The sequence below is a fragment of the Apodemus sylvaticus genome, chromosome 19 (assembly GCF_947179515.1).
Source record: "Apodemus sylvaticus chromosome 19, mApoSyl1.1, whole genome shotgun sequence".
Taxonomy (NCBI): domain Eukaryota; kingdom Metazoa; phylum Chordata; class Mammalia; order Rodentia; family Muridae; genus Apodemus; species Apodemus sylvaticus.
This window is the reverse complement of record NC_067490.1, coordinates 1,976,714-1,997,101: the sequence shown is the minus strand read 5'-3', so window position 1 is coordinate 1,997,101 and position 20,388 is coordinate 1,976,714. Positions and strand designations below refer to the sequence as shown.

General features: G+C 46.7%; 1 protein-coding gene and 1 long non-coding RNA gene across 47 annotated transcripts in view; one reads left to right on the top strand and one right to left on the bottom strand.

The window, feature by feature from the left end:
* LOC127669409 (H-2 class I histocompatibility antigen, L-D alpha chain-like) overlaps positions 1 to 20,388 on the top strand; it is a 115,208-nt gene that overhangs the window by 38,482 nt on the left and 56,338 nt on the right. For 6 of the 46 annotated variants that reach the window (XM_052163294.1, XM_052163292.1, XM_052163290.1 and 3 more), the window contains one exon: positions 3,949 to 4,326. Coding sequence is in view for 38 of the 46 variants with exons in the window: in XM_052163255.1 (XP_052019215.1) it covers positions 2,816 to 3,091; positions 3,219 to 3,335; positions 3,512 to 3,544; positions 18,194 to 18,241; positions 18,386 to 18,390 (479 nt within the window). In the remaining 8 variants the exon portion in view is untranslated. Of the gene's footprint in view, positions 1 to 2,815; positions 3,092 to 3,218; positions 3,336 to 3,511; positions 3,545 to 3,716; positions 3,849 to 3,899; positions 4,327 to 17,665; positions 17,754 to 18,193; positions 18,242 to 18,385; positions 18,814 to 20,388 lie in introns of those variants that run through there. The other 40 variants (XM_052163256.1, XM_052163262.1, XM_052163264.1 and 37 more) reach the window with 26 other exon arrangements.
* The window catches only part of LOC127669438 (uncharacterized), a 79,045-nt gene that overhangs the window by 38,086 nt on the left and 20,571 nt on the right, over positions 1 to 20,388 (bottom strand). The window lies entirely within an intron of this gene.

Sequence of the window (20,388 nt, the reverse complement as noted above, 5' to 3'; positions counted from 1 at the left end):
TCACTCTGCTCCCTGCAGACCCCACCCTCTCCTGCAGCTCAGCTCCTGTCCCTACCTTGCCCTGGAGCAGCACCCACAAGGCTGCTCACAACCTGTACAGTTCCTGGGGATCTGATGCCCTCTCTGACCTCCTAAGACTAAAGGAACTATCTGGCAGGTCACACTTATTTCCATTGGGTGGCGCGATCCAGCTACTTCGCAGGCGCTGGTTATAAAGTCCACGCAGCCCGCGGGACTCTGACGCCCGGATCCCAGATGGGGGCGATGGCGCCCCGCACGCTGCTCCTGCTGCTGGCAGCCACCCTGGCCCGGACCCAGACCCGCGCGGGTGAGTGTGGGGTCGGGAGGGAAACGGGCTCTGCGGGGAGGGGCGGGGTCGGCAGCGTCCCTGTCCCGCGCCCTGCTCCCCTCCGGCCCGCGCACCTGCCCGTTCAGGGAGGAGGTCGGGGTCTCACCCCGCGCCGCCCCCAGGCTCACACTCGCTGCGGTATTTCTTCACCTCCGTGTCCCGGCCCGGCCTCGGGGACCCACGGTTCATCTCTGTCGGCTACGTGGACGACACGCAGTTCGTGCGCTTCGACAGCTACGCAGAGACTCCGAGGGCCGAACCTCGCGCGCCGTGGATGGAGCAGGAGGGGCCGGGGTATTGGGAGCGGGAGACAAGGAAAGCCCGGGGCCACAAGCAGCTTTACCGAGTGAGCCTAAGGAACCTGCGCGGCTACTAGAACCAGAGCGAGGCCGGTGAGTGACCCCGGGTCGGAGGTCACGAACCCTCCAAGTCCCGTCACAGGGGCCGGAGACGTCCCGGGTCCCAATCCAAGGTTCGGGAGCAAAACCTACCTGGGACCGGTTTCCCTTTCAGTTTGGAGGAGGGCGTGGCCAGGGCGGGCGTGCCCGGGGCGGGCGGGCGTGCCCGGGGCGGGCGGGCGGCCGGGAGGCTGTGGCTGACCGCGGGTCCCGCAGGCTCTCACACACTCCAGGGGATGTATGGCTGTGACGTGGGGTCGAACGGGAGCCTCCTCCGCGGGTACATGCAGTACGCATATGACGGCCGCGATTACATCGCCCTGAACGAAGATCTGAAAACGTGGACGGCGGCGGACGTGGCGGCGCAGATCACCCGACGCAAGTGGGAGCAGGCTGGTGATGCAGAGAGACACAGGGCCTACCTGGAGGGCGCGTGCGTGGAGTGGCTCCGCAGATACCTGGAGCTCGGGAAGGAGACGCTGCTGAGCACAGGTGCAGGGGCCGCGGGCAGCTCCTCCCTCTGCCCTCGGGCTGGGGCTCAGTCCTGGGGAAGAAGAAACCCTCAGCTGGGGCCATGCCCCTGTCTCAGAGGGGAGACAGTGTCCCTGAGTCTCCTGATCCTCATCACAGTGACTGCACTGCCTCTCCCAGGGCACAGCCTCCTCCCTGGACAGTGCCCAGGCTGTGTCAGGAGGGAAGGAGAGAATTTCCTGATTTAACTCTAGGGACTCCCTGCTGTCAGCCATGGCCTCTCCCAGGTCAGGTTCTCTGCCCACACCCGCTGTCTGTGGACATGGACTCCTGTCATGCTGAGTGTGTCAGCCCTCACACCTCAGGACAGGAAGTCTCCTGTACCTGATAGGAGACATGGACTCCCCTACACTGGGCTGGTTCCCCAGTTTCTATAACTTTCCAAAGAATACATTCTTGCAAGATCCCTCCCTGTCTGTGGGGTTTGCATCCCTTCAACACCCCATTCTATCTATTCCTACAGTGGTGAATGATTACTTGAGCCTTTATGGAGTTCCCTGGAGGAGGATAAATTGTGGAATTTCCTTTTCTTTTTCTCTCTCTCTCTTTTTGTTCTTTCTTACTTTCTTTTATTTTTTCTTTGTTCCTTTCTTTTTATTTGAAGATATTATTTTGCTTCTAGTCAGTTTTTTTTTTTTTTGTCTGCACTGGAGTGATCCTGTTTCTCCATGTCCTGTGTTATCATTTGTATCAGTCTCCACAGGTGCCAGGGGAGACTCTAACATAGATAATTAGACAAGTTAAGTCACGGTTCTCCTTAAAGAGAGATTCTTGTGAGCTTAGACTGTCCTGTCAGAATTATACATCCAGAAGCTTCCTGCTCTTCCTCTACCCGCACAAGTTAGAGTCTGTCCATACCCCCCCCCCCAACCTGGTGAATCAGGAATTGGACTCTGAGAGACAGGGTCTTCTGCAATCCAGGGCTGGAGTGAGAGGGAAGATCCTCACACCCTGTGAGTCCGCTGTGTTCAGTGAGTGCTGCACTGGGGTCCACAGCACACTCCAGGGATCCTGTGTGACACACCTGTACCTTGTCCCCCAGAGGCAGGGGCTGGGAGTCATTTTCTCAGGCTGAGTGTCAGAAGTTCACCATATTTCTGCTACACACATTGTGATGTCTGTTCACTTGGACTGACAGTTATGCTGGTCAGCACAATGACCACAGGGTTGAGTCTCAGTGGTGGCACCCTTCCACTGGCATATGGCCCTAATTTCTAATTTTGATATGAACTCAAACACATATTAAATTACTTACTTTCCATTCTATCTTCAATTCTTTGACTACCTATCTCATGCTATAGAATGTCACATAAGGACGACCATGTTGACCCACTGGCTCATGTGGATTTCCTCTTAGCTTCTGAGTCCCCCAGGAACATGTGCAGTTCTGTGCTGAGGGGACCAGCTCTACCTGCAGGTCACTAGTGTGATGACAGTTGAAGTGTCAAACAGACACATAGTTCAGGGTCATCATTGATTTAACTGTGTCTTGTGTTGATTTCAGTTTGTATTATGATTTCTTAACTCTTCCACACAGATCCCCCAAAGGCACATGTGACCCATCACCCCAGATCTGAAGGTGATGTCACCCTGAGGTGCTGGGCCCTGGGCTTCTACCCTGCTGACATCACCCTGACCTGGCAGTTGAATGGGGAGGAGCTGACCCAGGACATGGAGCTTGTGGAGACCAGGCCTGCAGGGGATGGAACCTTCCAGAAGTGGGCATCTGTGGTGGTGCCTTCTGGGAAGGAGCAGAATTACACATGCCATGTGCAGCATGAGGGGCTGTCTGAGCCCCTCACCCTGAGATGGGGTAAGGAGGGTGTGGGTGCAGAGCTGGGGTCAGGGAAAGCTGGAGCCTTCTGCAGACCCTGAGCAGGTCAGGGCTGAGAGCTGGGGTCATGACCCTCACCTTCATTTCCTGTACCTGTCCTTCCCAGAGCCTCCTCCATCCACTGACTCCAATATGGTAATCGTTGCTGTTCTGGTTGTCCTTGGAGCTGTGGCCATCATTGGAGCTGTGGTGGCTTTTGTGATGAAGAGGAGGAGGAACACAGGTAGAAAAGGGCAGGGTCTGGATATTCTCTCAGCCTCCTTTAGAAGTGTGTTCTACTCATTAATGGGAAACACAGCCACACCCCACATTGCTACTGTCTCCACCTGGGTCTGTGTCAGTTCTAGGAACTTCCTAGTGTCAAGGTCTTCCTTGAACTCACAGCTTTCCTTCCCACAGGTGGACAAGGAGGAGACTATGCTCCAGCTCCAGGTTAGTGTGGGGACAGGATTGTCCTGGGGACATTGGAGTGAAACTGGAGGTGATGAGAGCTCTAGGAATCCATAATAGCCCCTCCAGAGACATCTTCTGGGAGCTTGAGTTGTACCATGATATGAATACATACATGTAGATATGCAGAAACATTTGTTTTGTTTTACCCTAGACAGGGACAGCTCCCAGAGCTCTGATATGTCTCTCCCAGACTGTAAATGTGACACTCTGGGGTCTGATTGGGGAGGGGCAATGTGGACATGATTGGGTTTCAGGGACTCCCAGAATCCTCTGTGAGCTGTGGGTTGTTGGGATGATGACTTCACAGTGATGGTTCATGACTCTCATTCTCTAGCATGAAGACAGCTGCCTGGAGTGGACTGAGAGACAGCCAGTGTGTTCAGGTCTCTCCTGTGACATCCAGAGCCCTCAGTTTTCTTTAGACAACAGTGTCTGATGTTCCCTGTGAGCCTCGGGGCTCAATGTGAAGAACTGTGGAGTCCAGCCTGCCCTGCACACAGGACCCTGTCCCTGCACTGCCCTGTGTTCCCTTCCACAGCCAACCTTCCTGGTCCAGCCACACACTGGGGGACATCTGCATCCTGTCAGCTCCATGCTGCCCTGAGCTGCAGCTCCTCACTTCCACACTGAGAATAAGAATCTGGATGTGAACTTGATTGCTCACATCTTGGTCCTGAGGGTCGATTGCTTCTTAATTTCATGGATTGAGAATACTTAGAATTTTTTGAAGATATAAATGACATATGCAGAACCTTGCAGAATCTGTGTCACTATGCTGTGTGTATCTGGTGGGATAAGATGAGGCTGTGGGAACTGAGTGTGAACAGAGCTGTGCCGAGTCGGGCTCAGTCAGTTATTATCTGTGATGGGGTCACTCCGTGGCTGAGTCACTCCAAGCTCTGCTCTCTCCATCACTATGAAGCACATGCTGAGAGTCTGTCATCACAAGGACACAGGGAAGGACAGAGCTTTGTCCTATCGTCAGGCTTACGAGGCCCCAGAACTAAAGATCAGAGAATCAACTAGGGATCCTTCAGTGTGCCAGGTGCACAAGATAAGTCACTCTACATTTCCTGCCACCCATTTGCTTTAGCTTCTAATGATGCCGTGTTGAAGCTATGCTGTCCCATGGTACTGTGGTGATATCTGATCCTTCTCTCCAGTGTCTTTTCCAGGGTTCTCAGGTATAGGATGTGATTTTCTGTTGAACTCTCAGGAGCACATCCACACTTGAGATAATTGGCTTAGATTTTTTAAAACCTATTTTTATTAAGGGATCTTAAATGCTTAACCTTCCTTCTAGCCCACCACCCACCAGAGGTTGTGGAAAAGAAAGGATATGAGGATACAGGGGGAGTGGCCCTGTTTAGAAATGGTTCTTTGGAGCATATCCAATATATGTTGTCAGGATATCAACAGTTCAGTTCACAGATTCAGCAAAAGCAGCTCGATCCTGAAGAAACCAGGAGGCTCAGCTGTTTGCTGTTTAGAAGGAGTTCCTTGGGGGCAATTTCAATCTCCTATTGTCAGGAGCCTCCAGTGTCCAGGTCAGTGGTGTCAGGATAGCAAACAGGAATCCTCAGCTGTGACACAACCCTGCTTATAAAAGAAGTCTAGCTCCTCCCATACGCCCTTGGCAGGCTGAGCCACATTGCTGTCATGGGGTTTTTCTGCTGAGAGATTGCTAACTTTCTTCTTCTCCCCCTTTTCCCTGGCATGGGGCACATGGGTTAGAGTGGGAAGTGCTTCACAGATGCAGCTGGTTTTTGCCGAGGTGCCATTTGTGTGGGGCTGCTGGGGACTGGAGAACTGTTGCCATTGTGGGCAGTTCCTGACATGTTTCACCAAGGCTACAGGCTGAAGCAGGAATGAAGGTGTTACCACCATGGACAGCTCTTGTGATGCCTGCAGGCTAAGGAGATATAGTGCAGCCACCATTTTAGTAGGAGCCACCATTTTGGGCAGCTCCTGTGGGGCATTTTACTGAGGTGAGCCATAGGCTGGAGCAGGAAGGAAGGGCCTGCCCCACTGTAACGGATTTAGCGTTATGGACTACAATACACCAGGATAGACCCTTTCTCCCTAAGCTGTGTCTTGTCAGATATTAAGCCACAGGGATGGAAAACCGAACTGTATTGGTTACTTTTCTGTTGCTGTGATAAAACATCATGTCCAAGGAAACTTATAGAACGTTTCTCTAGGGATTAGGGTCCCAAAGAGTTAAGAATCCATCACCATCATGACAGCAAACACCAGGCATGGCAGCAGGAAGAGCTGAGAGCTCACACCTCCAACCACGCCCCCAGTGATGTACTTCCTCTAGCAGGGCCACACCTCCTAAGCCTCCCCAAACAGCACCAACTGGGAACTAAGTATTCAAGTGACCAAGAATATGGAGGCCATCTTATTCAAAGGACCACAGTAACTAACACACTGACACCCAAGCTCTCAGGGCAAATCGGATCTTCCAGGTGTAGTGCAGGGAAATGTTAGTGACCCACCCCCAAAACCAGACAGGAGCTGATCCGATGTAATCACAGTAGGTACTTTTTATTTGAGGTAGCTCAGGCCAGTGTACCGCATCTGCAGGACAGTTTTGGTGATGAGGAGACCTGAATATCTATCTGGGCAAGGCTTCATATTAAGTATTCATTCACTTAATATGAAGTGGGGAGTAAATGTGAAAACATCTAATTGGGAAGTTACTATAACCTTTAAATGGATGGTGCTGGGAGTCACATCATAAACTTAATTTCTGCTTCCCTCTGCATTGGTGGTCATTAGACTGAGGATGGGCTTGTATCCTGGGGGTGCAGGTCTTTTGGGGGGTATAACCTAGAGACACAGGACCTGTTGGGGGTTAGCCTAGAGACTTGAGCTAGGATCAGGTTTTGTTGGGAGGTAACTTAGAAACTAATGCTAGGTACCGGGCTGTTAGTTTGCCTGAGTTCAAGTTCTCTAAAATGGAGTCTGAACATAAAAGGTTTGGCCTCTCACAGGTGCAGCTGACACTGCCACAGAAGGAACCTGGGCAAGAAGGCCTGTGTCTCCAGAGTCACCCAAGGCAATGCTGATGCCCATCTGGCCAGGAAATGCCTTTTCTAATGTCATGGTGGGCAAGTCTTGTATGTGCCAAGTCCAGGAATGAAGCAACTTTCCAAAGGAAATGTTCAGACACAAGGGTCTCCAAGGGGCCATTGAGATGGCTCAGTGTGTGAGGTTCTTGTCACCAAGCTTGGCTCCCTGAGTTTGATCCACAGAAGCCACATGGTGAATGGAGAGGCCTGACTCCTGTTAGTTATCCTCTGAGCCTCACACAGGCATCATGACATACACATCCCTGTGAGGGACCGTGAAAGGCAGTCTGTGGCCTGGTTGAGTGAGGCTTACTCCAGAGACCCAGTAGGATATTCTATAGGGGACAGAACATGAGCCATGCTCCCAGATACCTAGGCTCCTGACACCAACTCCATACTCCTGACTCCTCAACTCTATAATCCTGGGGCCATCAGTCACTTAGGCCCAGGCCCAGTGTTCTGTCTCAACTTCACCCCTACAGTCACTTGACTACAGCCAGGTTTTCCCTGCCCCACAGTTACCTGGTAACACCCAGGTAACCCAGCCCACTATAAGAGGGGCTGTTTGGCCCCTCCTCACTCTCTTGCTTTTTCTCTGCACCCTTCTCTCTTGTCTCTCTTCTTCTCTCCCTGTTCCCCCTCTCCCCATTCTTTTCCCCTCTTTCCACACGGTCATGGCCGGCTCTCACCCCTCTCTTTTCTTTCTCTCTTTACTTCTCTCTCTTTTCTTTTCCCACCTTTTTATAATGAAGCTTTAAAACCATGAACAGCCTCTTCTTATCAAAACATGCCATGTAGGAGCAATGAAGCAGGCCTCAGGGTCTCCAGCCACCAGACCAGAACAAAGACTCTCCTGCCCAGCCAGTCTTCCTCTACAGGTGCATGGGGCCCGCGCCATAATGGTCTGGGCAAGGACCTTACCCCCTAGACAGGCAGATTCCCTCTACAGGTACACAGGTGCCAGTCATCTCTATATGGGAACGCGGGCCTCTCCTGTTTTCCCCTACATCCCTGCACATATTATTAAATCAATGCAATAAAAATGAAAAATAGGACTCACAATGGTTTCATGATGAAGGCCATGAAAACACGTATGTATACAAACACACAAACACATCTGTATAAGTTGTTTCCGCTTTGCCTCAAAACTTTCCAGTGGGCGAATTTTCCTGTGTCCAAAACCCACATTGTGATGAGAAGCTGCAGAGAGGATTGAAGGGCAACCCATGCAAGGACAGTCACAGAGATTGTAATCTATTTTACCTGTTATGTATTCACATTATTGCTTTATGTGTATGGTGTGTGAATGAGGGCACTCCCCAGCTGTAGTGTACATGTTGAATGGAGGGAGTCAAAAGACAACCTTGGAGAGCCTTCTCTGGCAAGCACCTCACCTCACCATGCTGGCCTGGGTGGCACCCCCTGTTATTGGAGGTGTTGAGGAATTGATCCTGGGGTCTGTGGTGTACAAGGTGGGCACTCTAATCACTGAGCCACATTCCCAATGTTTGAAAACCAGTCAGCAGACAAGGGGTCTCTGTTATTTCAAAGGCCCATACTAAAGCTTTGGGATAAAGATGGAATTAGAGACTACCTATTAAAAACAGACATGGGTGGAGTACAAGAAGCCCCTTGGGAACACAGCCAGCTAATGTGAGGACCTAATCTAGGAGAACCAGGCCTGAAGGGGAAATTTCTGGTTTCTTTGGAGACTCAAAGTTTGGTTATGTGATGTTTTTTCTGGAATCTGTTTTATAGGAGGATGACTTTGCTGAAGCAGACACATGGTGCTTTTCTGGAAGCTTCCTGGAAAAGGGGTGAGTGATGTTTGGCTAGAGCGTGAGAGAGGTCCTCTTGAGAGAACACGTGATGTTTGGAAAGGGTGTGAATATAACCCAACAGACCACGGACGACGCTGTGTGGCATTGGTTCACCTTGCCACTCTGTGCTGGTCCTCACTGACGATGCTGTGGCATTGGTTAGCCTTGCCTTCTTTGCTGATCGATTGTCATGACTTTGTAGAGAGAAACAAACCAAAGAACTTCTGGTGGTGTTCCGGCAGCTTCTTCCTGCTTCTGCAGACTCAGGGCGATTGGTAGAGCCTCAGAGTTTCTTCTGGAACCAGGAGCTGGTTCTTTGAGAAAATCAACAAGAGAGATAAACCCTCAGCCAGACTAACCAGAGGGTACAGTATCCAAATCAACAAAATCAGAAATGAAAAGGGAGACATAACAATGAAATATACCTTAAAATAATTATCCTGTCTGTTGAATATTAACAGTTGAAAATATTAAAATCATCATCTACATACATCATGGAAATATTGATAATTTTTCACATTGCTTAAAATTAGCATTTTCTTAATGTTTAACTTCAAGGAGTTTTTCCTATTTTGAAAATTTTAAAATATACTTACTGTTAAAATTGTTTCTCTCTACCGGGCAGTGGTGGCGCATGCCTGTAATCCCAGCACTTGAGAGGCAGAGGCAGGTGGATTTCTGAGTTTGAGGCCATCCTGGTCTACAGAGTAAGTTCCAGGACAGTCAGGGCTACACAGAGAAACCCTGTCTCAAAACTCCCCCCCCCCAAATTATTTCTCTCCTAGAAACACTGGTAATCTTTTTTAAGTAAACTAATTGTTAGACAATATACACAGATATATGATACGCTTTAAATACTCTCCCACAGCCAAGCAGTGGTGGTGCAGCACACCTGTAATCCAGCATTCTGGAAGGCAGAAGCAGGCAGATTTTTGAGTTTGAGGCCAGCCTGATCTATAGAGTGAGTTCCAGGACAGCCAGGTCTATACAGAGAAACCCTGTCTTTTTTTTTTTTTTTTTTTTTTTTTGGTTTTTTTCGAGTCAGGGTTTCTCTGTATAGCCCTGGCTGTCCTGGAACTCACTTGGTAGACCAGGCTGGCCTCGAACTCAGAAATCCACCTGCCTCTGCCTCCCGGAGTTCTGGGATTACAGGCGTGCACCACCACCGCCCGGCAGAAACCCTGTCTTGAAAAAATCAAATTCAAAAAAAAAAACAAAACAAAACAAACAAAAAAACCCCAAAAAAACCCCAAATGCTCTCTCACTATGTCAGGTGGTAACATATAAGGGCTTTTGAGTATATTTCTTAATGATTCATTTTTACTTTTTTATGCTCTTTTACTATGCTTAATTCCCAAAGAGTATTTCGTATGTTTTGAAACAATTTTGTATCCAACATTAGATATAGGATCCTCAGCTATGGATAGTGTTAAATATTCATTAATGATATTTTTAGGTTATGAAAGGATATGAATACAAAAGTTGAACAGATTTTTTGTGTATTATTTGATTCTCAAAATACTCAAGATTATTAATATGTTTGACTTATAAAATTCATTTAAATAATAAAAATTTAAGAAAAAAATGGGATCATTAAAAATTTCTAAACCTATCAACAACAAAATTTCCCATGAAGTTAACAGTAGGAATATGAAAATGTGAGGTATATTAACATTTTATCAAATTTATATTACTAAATTTTAAGTATAATTCTTACATGCACAAATACCCAAACTAATACCTAAGTCTCAGAATTTATGAAATACTAAGCTATACAATGAGCATTTGTGTTATATATACAGAAAATATCTCAACATGGTAATTAATCTACTTGCTTTTAACACATAATTTTATTTGTTCTCTTTTGTATACTATGGAATTAATCATGTGTGAAAGAAACTAAATAAGTTGGAGTCCTTTTGCTTTATTCTGTATAATATGAGCTTCCATTCTTAAAACCTACTATGGATGGTTTTTCTTTCTTTATTCTGTAACCAATTTTCAAAGTGTAAATCACAAAGTTTTTATAGCTTACATATAACCTTTTTAAATTCCTCTGTAAAAATAAAGTATTAGATTTCGCCCCCCCTCCAAAAAAAAATCAAGTTCCTTCTGGACCGAACTGCCATTGCTGATTCGTGTGAACTCAACTCCTGATATCCTGACAATGCAGATTGGACTCGCCCCAAAGAACTATTTCTAAACAGGCCCACACCCTCCTCTGCCCTCTTAACTCTTCCTTTCCACTACTTCTGCTGGATGGTGAGCTAGAAGAGAGGTTAAAACATTTAAGTAAGCTTATTACAGTAGGTTTTGGACAATATCAGCCTACACAGGGCATCTGGAACGTTCCATGTGTGGGTTATGTTACCCATGCTGCATTGGTGCTGGAGGACATCAGACGTTTGTGTAGACTGAGCACTGTGGGGGTAGTGTGGGAAGCTCCTTCTCTTGGACTCTGTGACCCTGAGGGACCCCGGGCTTCTCCTATGTAGTGTTCTGCCTGCATACATGCCTGTCCACCAGAAGAGGGAGCCAGATCTCACTATAGATGCTTGAGAGCCATCAGGTGATTTCTGAGAATCCAGCTTAGGACCTATGAAAGAGCAGTTAGTGCTCTCAACCTCTGAGTCATCTCTCTAGTTCTGACCTTGAATTCTTGATCTTCCTGCCTCACCTCAGCATGCCAAGTTCCAGGATCACACGTGTGGGGTGTCTGTGTGTGTGTCTGTGTCTATGTGTGTCTATGTCACTGTGACTGGAGAGTGTGGTGTTGTGTAACAATCAGGGGAGGAGCCTGAGGTATAATCTTATTCAGAAGGTGTGTTTCTGCCTGAAGATCATAAGGACCCGTGAAAACTGCATGTCTTAGGGTTTCTATTCCTGCACAAACATCATGATCAAGAAGCAAGTTAGGGAGGAAAGGGTTTATTCAGCTTACACTTCCACACTGCTGTTCATCACCAACGGAAGTCAGGACTGGTACTCAAGCAGGTCAGGAAGCAGGAGCTGATGCAGAGGCCATGGAGGGATGTTCCTTACTGGCTTGCTTCCCCTGGCTTGCTCAGCCTGCTCTCTTATAGAATCCAAGAATACCAGCCCAGGGATGGTACCACCCACAAGGGGCCCTCCCCCCTTGATCACTAATTGAGAAAATGCTCCACATCTGGATCTCATGGAGGCATTTCCCCAACTGAAGCTCCTTTCTCTGTGATAACTCCAGCCTGTGTCAAGTTGACACACAAAACCAGCCAGTACGCTGCAAAAACTGAGGATTTGTGGCTTAAGGGAATGTCCCTGGCTGTTTTAAACCTAAGTGAATAAACCACAATCTCTCTGTGTCAATTGTTTGGGAGCAAGCTGGGTTAGAGAAAAAACACCACTTCTTAATTTCATGAGAAGCACCTTGACACACAATCATGTCTCTTTGTGTCATGATTAACTTCCAAATGAAATCAATAACCAGATCATAATAATATTGAAACATGAGATAATTATTACTGGTACAACCGCAAATGTATTATAAATTTAGAAAAAGTGGCAGTGTCTCTTGAGGGAGATTCTTTTAGCATCTCAATTTTAAATATGACAACTCTTGATAACTCTCTTAATTGATGCTACATTGCATGGCAAAGAAACAGAAAAGATGCTGGGCAGTGGTGGCACACACCTTTAATCCCAGCACTTGGGAGGCATAGGCAGGCAGATTTCTAAGTTCGAGGCCAGCCTGGTCCACAGAGTGAGTTCCAGGACAGCCAGAGCTATGCAGAGACCCTGTCTCGAAAAAACAAAAAATAAAAAAATGAAAGGAAAAAAACAAAACAGAAAAGATAATGCAATATATGTACAAATATATTCTTAAACAAATACAAATATGTATGTCTGTTATAATCCTCATTTCTGCAGCTGGTCACATGGCAGGTACCCACCTGTGTTCCACAAAGCCTCTTCATTTATAGAAATAAGAACTCTGAGACTGATAAGCTAATTCCTTGGTCAAATACCTTTGCCTGGTTCCTGGCTAGCTCATAATGTATCATCCCATTTATTTGACACTGTTTTCTGCCCTGTGGTTAGTTCCTGTTCCTCTGCTTCATGTGTCTGTCCTCTTCAGTGTCCTGCGGTGAATCTCCTGTTCTCCTGACTGGTATTTATAACTACTTTACTACCTATTCTGCATTTCCTCCATTTTCCCCAGCACCTCAGCAGGTCTTAGCTCCTTTCTTGGAGGAGTGACCATACCGCCATTCCTGAAGGGTCTGTGCCCTCTGTCATCCTGCCTGGATTAGGCTTGTAGCTTCCCATTGACTTTAATCACAGGACATGGGGGTACTAAGAGGAGCCCTAAAGGATCTCCTGCAGTCCAGACATGATCCTTCTTATCCCCATTGTGGAGAGACAAGAGACAGTCCAGCTTCCCTTTGGTGATCTGCATCAGTCACTAACACTGCTGTCCCCTGCTTAACTTGATGGCAATATCTAGACAGGAGAGTAAGGGTGGGACTTCAGGGCTGAGAGAGGGCCTCTGGGAGAAGAATCAGAGGCAGGAGGATTCACCAGTCTGACATGAGGAAGGACAGATGTGCCAGGGCTGTGAGAGAGAGGTAAAGAACAGGTCACATGACAGGACATAGGTTAGTACTTGTCACGTTAGAAAAGCTGAAAGTAGGAGGAAACAAAAGAGTGCTGAGGGTGGTTTGAGGGGGGGGGATAAAGGGGTGGGGGATGGGGGGTTGGGGGGAGTGAACTCAAGCAGTGTCAGAGGGGATGAATACTAGTAGCACACAGACAATTCTTGTGATATTTTGGCAAAAAAAAAAAAAAAAAAAAAAAAGAGAGAGAGAGGCTGCATTTGCCGTTGTCTGAAAAATCTGCCAAGGATAATAAACTGAAGAGTTTTGGGTTTATGGCATTAACAGAGGAGATTTGAAGACAGCCTAGTACTGAGTCTGCCCTGTGGTTATCAGTGGTTACTCTCATGAAGATCTATAATGAAAAGGACCAGCTAGTCTAGGAAAAACACAACACGCACAGTTTGAGGGAAAAAGAAATATCATGAAATGTAATGGAGCAAAGTCCAGAGCTAATGGAGATAAAATTTAAAAAAATCTCTGGTGATCAACAGAACACAGGGAGTGCATACTCCAGGACAGGACCCCAACCAGCTTAGCTTCCAACTTCTGAAATGGAATTCAAGTTTCAGCAGTGAAGGAAACGATCGAAGGCAGCAGGCTGTTGAGATCATATTTGAATGAGGGGCAAAGCTGCAGCTCCAGCAAGCAGCAGAGCTTGTCAGCTTCAGCCTCATGGCTCTGCAGTGCTCAGAGTTAAAAATACAAGAACAAGATTATGAATCTCCTGCCCTGTTCAGCTAGGAACTGACACTGAGGTCAGGGGTAAGGCAGGGTGTCCATGCCTGGAGGCCCAGAGAGGCCTCAGTGTGAAGCTATGAAAGTGAAGCCTGGAGCCCACTGGAGATCTCAGATGTTGGGGATGTCACACTCATGGACCCCGCTCAAGCAAAGGTGCTAAGAGGGAGAGGAACCAAGGGCCCAAGAGAGACAAGTGTGCGGCAGTCAACAAAGCTGACAGGAGTTGGACATCTGAAGAGTGCTTTGACATCAGACATGGAGATGCAGAGTTTGGGGTTTGCCCAGCTGATTTTTGGTCTTGCTTTGGTTTAGTATTTCCTCACACTGCTCTCTTTCCTCCATCTTGGAATGATGAGGCACATCCTGTGTCATGGTGTGGGGGAAGAATGTGATCTATATGCTTTTTGATTTTGATTTTGCAGGGGTTACAGCTTAGGGATTGCATGGGTCTCGGAAGAGACTCAGAACTTTGAAGTTTATAATGTGTTGAGGTTGTGATGGACGATGGGGCTTTTAAGTTGGGCTGAATGCATTTTTGCCTTATGATATTGCTACAAGCTTATGGGGCCGGGGATTGGAAAGTTGTGTTTGAATATGAATGGTCCCATAGGCTCATATATTGAAATCTTGATTATCAAGGACTAACACTACTTGACAAGGGTTTCAGCAGTGTGGCAATGTTAGGGTTGAAGCAGGAGAGGGGATGAAAAGAACAAAGGGGGTTGTAGGCATAATTTTTTTTAACCCACTTTAACAAATGTTCAACCTCTCCTTTTGCCCACCACCCAAAAGAGGTAGTGGAAGAGAAAAGTTATTAGGATACTGGGGGAGTGGACCTGTAGCTCTTTGGAGGTGGGCTCAATCTTTGTCAGCAGCTCAGTCCCATAGCAAACCCTACACAGGAATAGCAGCTGCTGCCCAGTCCTCTCGGCAGGCAGCCACCATGCCTGAACCAGCATGGTTCTTAAATCCTAAAGAAACCCCAAGGCTCACCAACCAAGAAGTCACAGGAACCTCAGGAGCAGTTCTCTGGAGTTTCTCTCAATGGCAGTGTTAAGATGAGTGGATCTCAACAACTATGTAAGGCAAACCAATCCATGTGTGTCCTTAGTGAACACTAGCAAGGCAGAGGAAACCAAACCAAAGCTCAGTGCTCATCCCGACTGTCAGTGAGGTCATATTCATACTCCTTCATCACAGGTCCTTTCATGTGTCTGCTACAGCAAAACATCCTCTCACCTGTGTCTGCTTCAGCAAAACATCCTCTTACCTGTGTCTGCTTCAGCAAACACTCTTTCATGTGTGTGCCCCAGCAATCCATCATTTGATATAACTTTCCAAAGAAACTAGAAATTTCCACATCAGGACTCTAAAGGAACCATAGGATAAAGGGTAGACTGTTGAATCTGCTTTTACACTAAAGAGAAACAAGTATTAGTCTCATATATTTTACATTGGTGTAGATTTTGTATATTGAGAGAAATTAAAGCTTACGTTTTGCTACAACATACTGTATACATGCTTCAACTCTTGTTTAAGATATTTTACCCATGCAACTCATTTTAAAGTGTAATGTAAAGTTTTAGTCCTTGAAAGAAACTATTGCAAACAGTTCAAGATAATTAAGAAATGTGAGTGGGTAATCAGTCAATCAAATGTATGGACAAGTTAGGTACTAGACTTTGTTAATTACAGGCATAAGCTTTCTTTAGACTCTTGTAGATGTTTTCAAACTTGAACAGATAGCTAGAAATAAGCAATATTTACCTATTCTGATGTACTATAGATACAGAAGTGATTTTTTAAAATTTCAGAGATTGACAGGTTATGGCGTTCAAACTGTTTTATTAACACGAGGCTTTCCACAGCAGTGAGGCAGGACTGTGCCTGCAGCACCCTTTCTACTTCAGAGAGGATGGTGGGCACTGAAGAATCTCCATATGGAGTTTGCTTCAAATGTGGCAAAGCTAAGCACAAGCCAAACACCTGCCCTTGTTTCAACTGCAGACTGCATGCTGTCCTAACAGTGGACAGGCAGAACACGGAGGAAGTTGAGCTTGGCTGGTAAGCTTTGCCAAGACAAATTGGGTAAGTTCTTCAATATTCCTGCCTCACAAAAACATCTGTCACATACTGGGTGAGAAGCCTGAAGACGGAGGCCCCAGCACTGCAGAAGAGCCCTGGGTGACTGTCCAGGCAGCCATCTCTGCCATTCCCACAGCTTCAGAAGGAAGCTGCTTGCTCTGCACTTCCTGTTTTCTCCCCTACACTAGGCTGGTTCTCCCAGTTTCTAGAACTTTCCAAAGAGTACATTCTTGCAGATCCCTCCCTGTCTGTGGGGTTTGCATCCCTTCCACAATCCAATGCTATCTATTCCTACAGTGGTGAGTGGTCGTAGGAGCCCTTATGGGGTACCCTGGAGGAATATAAATTGTGGAATTTCTTTTTGTTTTTTCTCTCCTTTCATTTTCTTCTTTCTTTCTTTTTTCTTTACTTTTTGTTTTTGAAGGCATTATTTTGATTCTAGTCAGTTTTTGCCTGCACTGGAGTGATCCTGTTTCTCCATGTCCTTGTATTATCATTTGTATCAGTCTCCATAGGTCTAAGGAAAATTGCTAACCTGGATAATTACACAAGTTGATTCAGGGTTCTTTTTAAAGGAGAGATTATTTGTGAACTTAGACTGTTTCCTGTCAGAATTAAACATCCAGAAGCCTCCTGCTCTTCCTCTGCCCCATAAGTTACAGTGTTCCTCTAGTGAATCAGGAATTGGACTCTGAGAGACAGGGTCTTCTGAATCCAGGGCTGGAGTGAGAGGGAAGATCCTCACACCCTGTGAGCCCACTGTGTTCAGTGAGTGCTGCACTGGGGTCCACAGCACACTCCAGGGATCCTGTGTCACACACCTGTACCTTGTCACCACAGAGGCAGGGCCTGGGATTCATTTTCTCTGGCTGAGTGTCAGAGGTTCACCACATTTCTGCTATACACTGTGTAGTGGCTGTTCACGTAAACTGACAGTTATGCTGGTCAGCAAGATGACCACAAGGGTTGAGTCTCAGTGGTGGCACCCTTCCAGTAGCACATGGCCCTACTTTCTAATTTTGATTTGAACTCAAACACATGTTAAATTACTTATTTTCCATTCCATCTTCCATTCTGTGACCACATATCTCATGATATAGAACATCACATAAGAACGACCCTGCTGACCCACTGGCTCATGTGGATTCTCTCTTAGCTTCTGAGTCCCCCAGGAACATGTGCAGTTCTGTGCTCAGGGGACCAGCTCTGCCTGCAGGTCACTAGGGCAATGACAGTTGAAGTGTCAAACAGACATATAGTTCAGTGTCATCATTGATTTATGAGTCTTGTGTAGATTTCAGTTTCTCTTGTTAATTGTGTGATTTCTTACATCTTCCACATTGATCCTCCAATGGCACGTGTGACCCGTCACCCCAGACCTGAAGGTGATGTCACCCTGAGGTGCTGGGCCCTAGGCTTCTACCCTGCTGACATCACCCTGACCTGGCAGTTGAATGGGGAGGGGCTGACCCAGGACATGGAGCTTGTGGAGACCAGGCCTGCAGGGGATGGAACCTTCCAGAAGTGGGCATCTGTGGTGGTGCCTCTTGGGAAGGAGCAGAATTACACATGCCATGTGTACCATGAGGGGCTGTCTGAGCCCCTCACCCTGAGATAGGGTAAGGAGGGTGTGGGTGCAGAGCTGGGGTCAGGGAAAGCTGGAGCCTTCTGCAGACCCTGAGCAGGTCAGGGCTGAGAGCTGGGGTCATGACCCTCACCTTCATTTCCTGTGTCTGTCCTTCCCAGAGCCTCCTCCATCCACCAACTCCAACATGGTGATCATTGCTGTTCTGGTTGTCCTTGGAGCTGTGGCCATCATTGGAGCTGTGGTGGGTTTTGTGATGATGATGATGAGAAACAGAAGTAGGAAGGGGCAGGGTCTGGGTTTTCTCTCAGCCTCCATTAGAAGTGTGCTCTGCCCATCAATGGGAAACACAGCCACACCCCACATTGCTACTGTCTCCACCTGGCTCTGCTGTCAGTTCTGGGAACTTCCTAGTGTCAAGATCTTCCTTGAACTCTCACAGCTTTCCTTCTCACAAGTGGACAAAGAGGAGACTATGCTCCAGCTCCAGGTTAGTGTGGGGGACAGGATTGTCCTGGGGACATTGGAGTGAAGCTGGAGATGGTGGGACCTCTGGGAATCCATAATAGCTTCTCCAGAGACATCTTCTGGGGGCCTGAGTTGTACTGTGATATGTATACATGCATGTACATATATGTATACATGCATGTATATGTATATATATACATATATGTTTTGTTTTACCCTAGGCAGTGACAGCTCCCAGAGCTCTGATATGTCTCTCCCAGATTGTAAAGGTGACACTGTTGGGTCTGACTGGGGAGGGGCAATGTGGACATGATTGGGTTTCAGGGACTCCCAGAATCCCCCAGAATCCCCGTGAGCTGTGGTTTGTTGGGATGTTGACTTCACAGTGATGGTTCATGACTCTCATTCTCTAGCATGAAGACAGCTGCCTGGAGTGGACTGAGTGACAGCCAGTGTGTTCAGGTCTCTCCTGTGACACCGGAGCCCTCAGTTCTCTTTAGACAACAGTGTCTGATGTTCCCTGTGAGCCTATGGGCTCAATGTGAAGAACTGTGGAGCCCAGCCTGCCCTGCACACAGGACCCTGTCCCTGCACTGCCCTGTGTTCCCTTCCACAGCCAACCTTCCTGGTACAGCCACACACTGGGGGACATCTGCATCCTGTCAGCTCCATGCTGCCCTGAGCTGCAGGTCCTCACTTCCACACAGAGAATAAGAATCTGAATGTGAACTTGATTGCTCACATCTTGACCTGAAGGTTGATTGCTTGTTAATTTCATGGATTGAGAATACTGAAGAGTTATTTTTTAAGAAATAAATGGCACATGGAGACCCTTCCAGAATCTGAGTCACTGTGCTGTGTGTATCTGGAGGACACGATGAGGCAGTGGGAGCTGAGTGTGAACAGGACTGTGCCCAGGTGGGCTCAGTGTGTTGTGATCTTTGATGGAGTCCCTCCATGGCTGTGTCACTCCAGGCTCTGCTCTGTCACTATGAAGCACATGCTGAGAGTCTGTGATCACAAGGACACAGGGAAGCCAAGATCTTCATCCTGTCCCCAGGATTAGGAGCGCCCAGGAGGAAAGGTAAGAGACTCAACTGGGGATCCTTCAGTGTGCTGGGTGGGTGCACAAGATAAGTCACTGTATTTCCTCCCATCCATTTGTTTTATCTGTTAATGATGCAGTGTTCAAGCTGCCCTGGGTTCTCCCTGTCTCATGCTACTGTTTTGATTTCTGTTTCTCCTTCTTTCCGGTCTCTTTTCAAGGTTTCTCAAATATAGGATGCGATTTTTTTCTGTTGAACTCTCAGGAGCACATCCAGGTAACAGATAAGTCTGTCATTTTTAATAGATTTGGAAGCTGCTTAGTTTGTACTTCCTGCTTGCTCAGGTGAAATTCATCCTTCGCAGATCTCTGATGGTGCTGACCAGGGAGAGCTTTGTCAGTTTAACAGCAGCAACAACACAGGCTCCAGATGCTTCTCAGTTCTCTTCATGTGTGAAAATCAGGAGACACTTTCCTAGAGTTGCTACTAGGTCCAGACACTGACACATTGTTACCAGATTCTAAGAAGAGATAAAGCACACAGCAGATTTCAATGTAATTCTGTAAAGGAAGTTGTTTAACTGTGACTGCTCTCAGGACCCAGCCACCTGTGTCTTGTGGTGAATACTTGGATAGAAAAAAATGGTAAAGCTTATGTAAGTTCTAAGGATATGAAACATTAAGTAAATTGCAATGATCTTAATAGTGAGCTTTGAGATCTGTGAATGTAACTTACTTATAAAGGTCTAAAAAGTGTTTTAAATGCAATTTATAAAGCTCTAAGGAGGTGTTTTAAGGTGTGTAATGTAATTTGTAAAGGTATAAAAAAGTGATTTAAGGTGTATGTAAAAATGAAAAATGCTTCAGTTTTCTTCCCTTGCTATGCTTTTGTTACATTAAGATCTAAGAAGGTCAGAGTTTTAACATTAATCAGTGGAGCTCTGATCAGTTATTGATCTGGCTATGATAAACAGTGATTGCTATTATCATCGTCACAAGCTCAAGATTATGAATTTCTTATGTTTGCCTTCTAAGAATAGACTTAAAAGTGCTTCTCTGAGCTAAAAACGCCTGTCCAGTCTGTATACACGCAGTGTTCTGGAAAGAGGACAGAATGTTCATGCTTTTACCTCCAAACTCCTTTTCTGGGTCCCCAAGCTTTTACTGTGACTCAAAGGCCTGAGTCTGCTGCCTTTTCTACAACGTGAAGTTCAGTACAGATTACACAATGTATCTAAATGTTATAAATGTTAAATGATATAAATGATAAATGTTATAAATGATAAATGTCTAATTTTGTAAACTTAAAAAATTCTTTTAAGCTTCAAAGAATCTACTTGAATCCACCTCTCACAGGCAAATGGGCTCCAG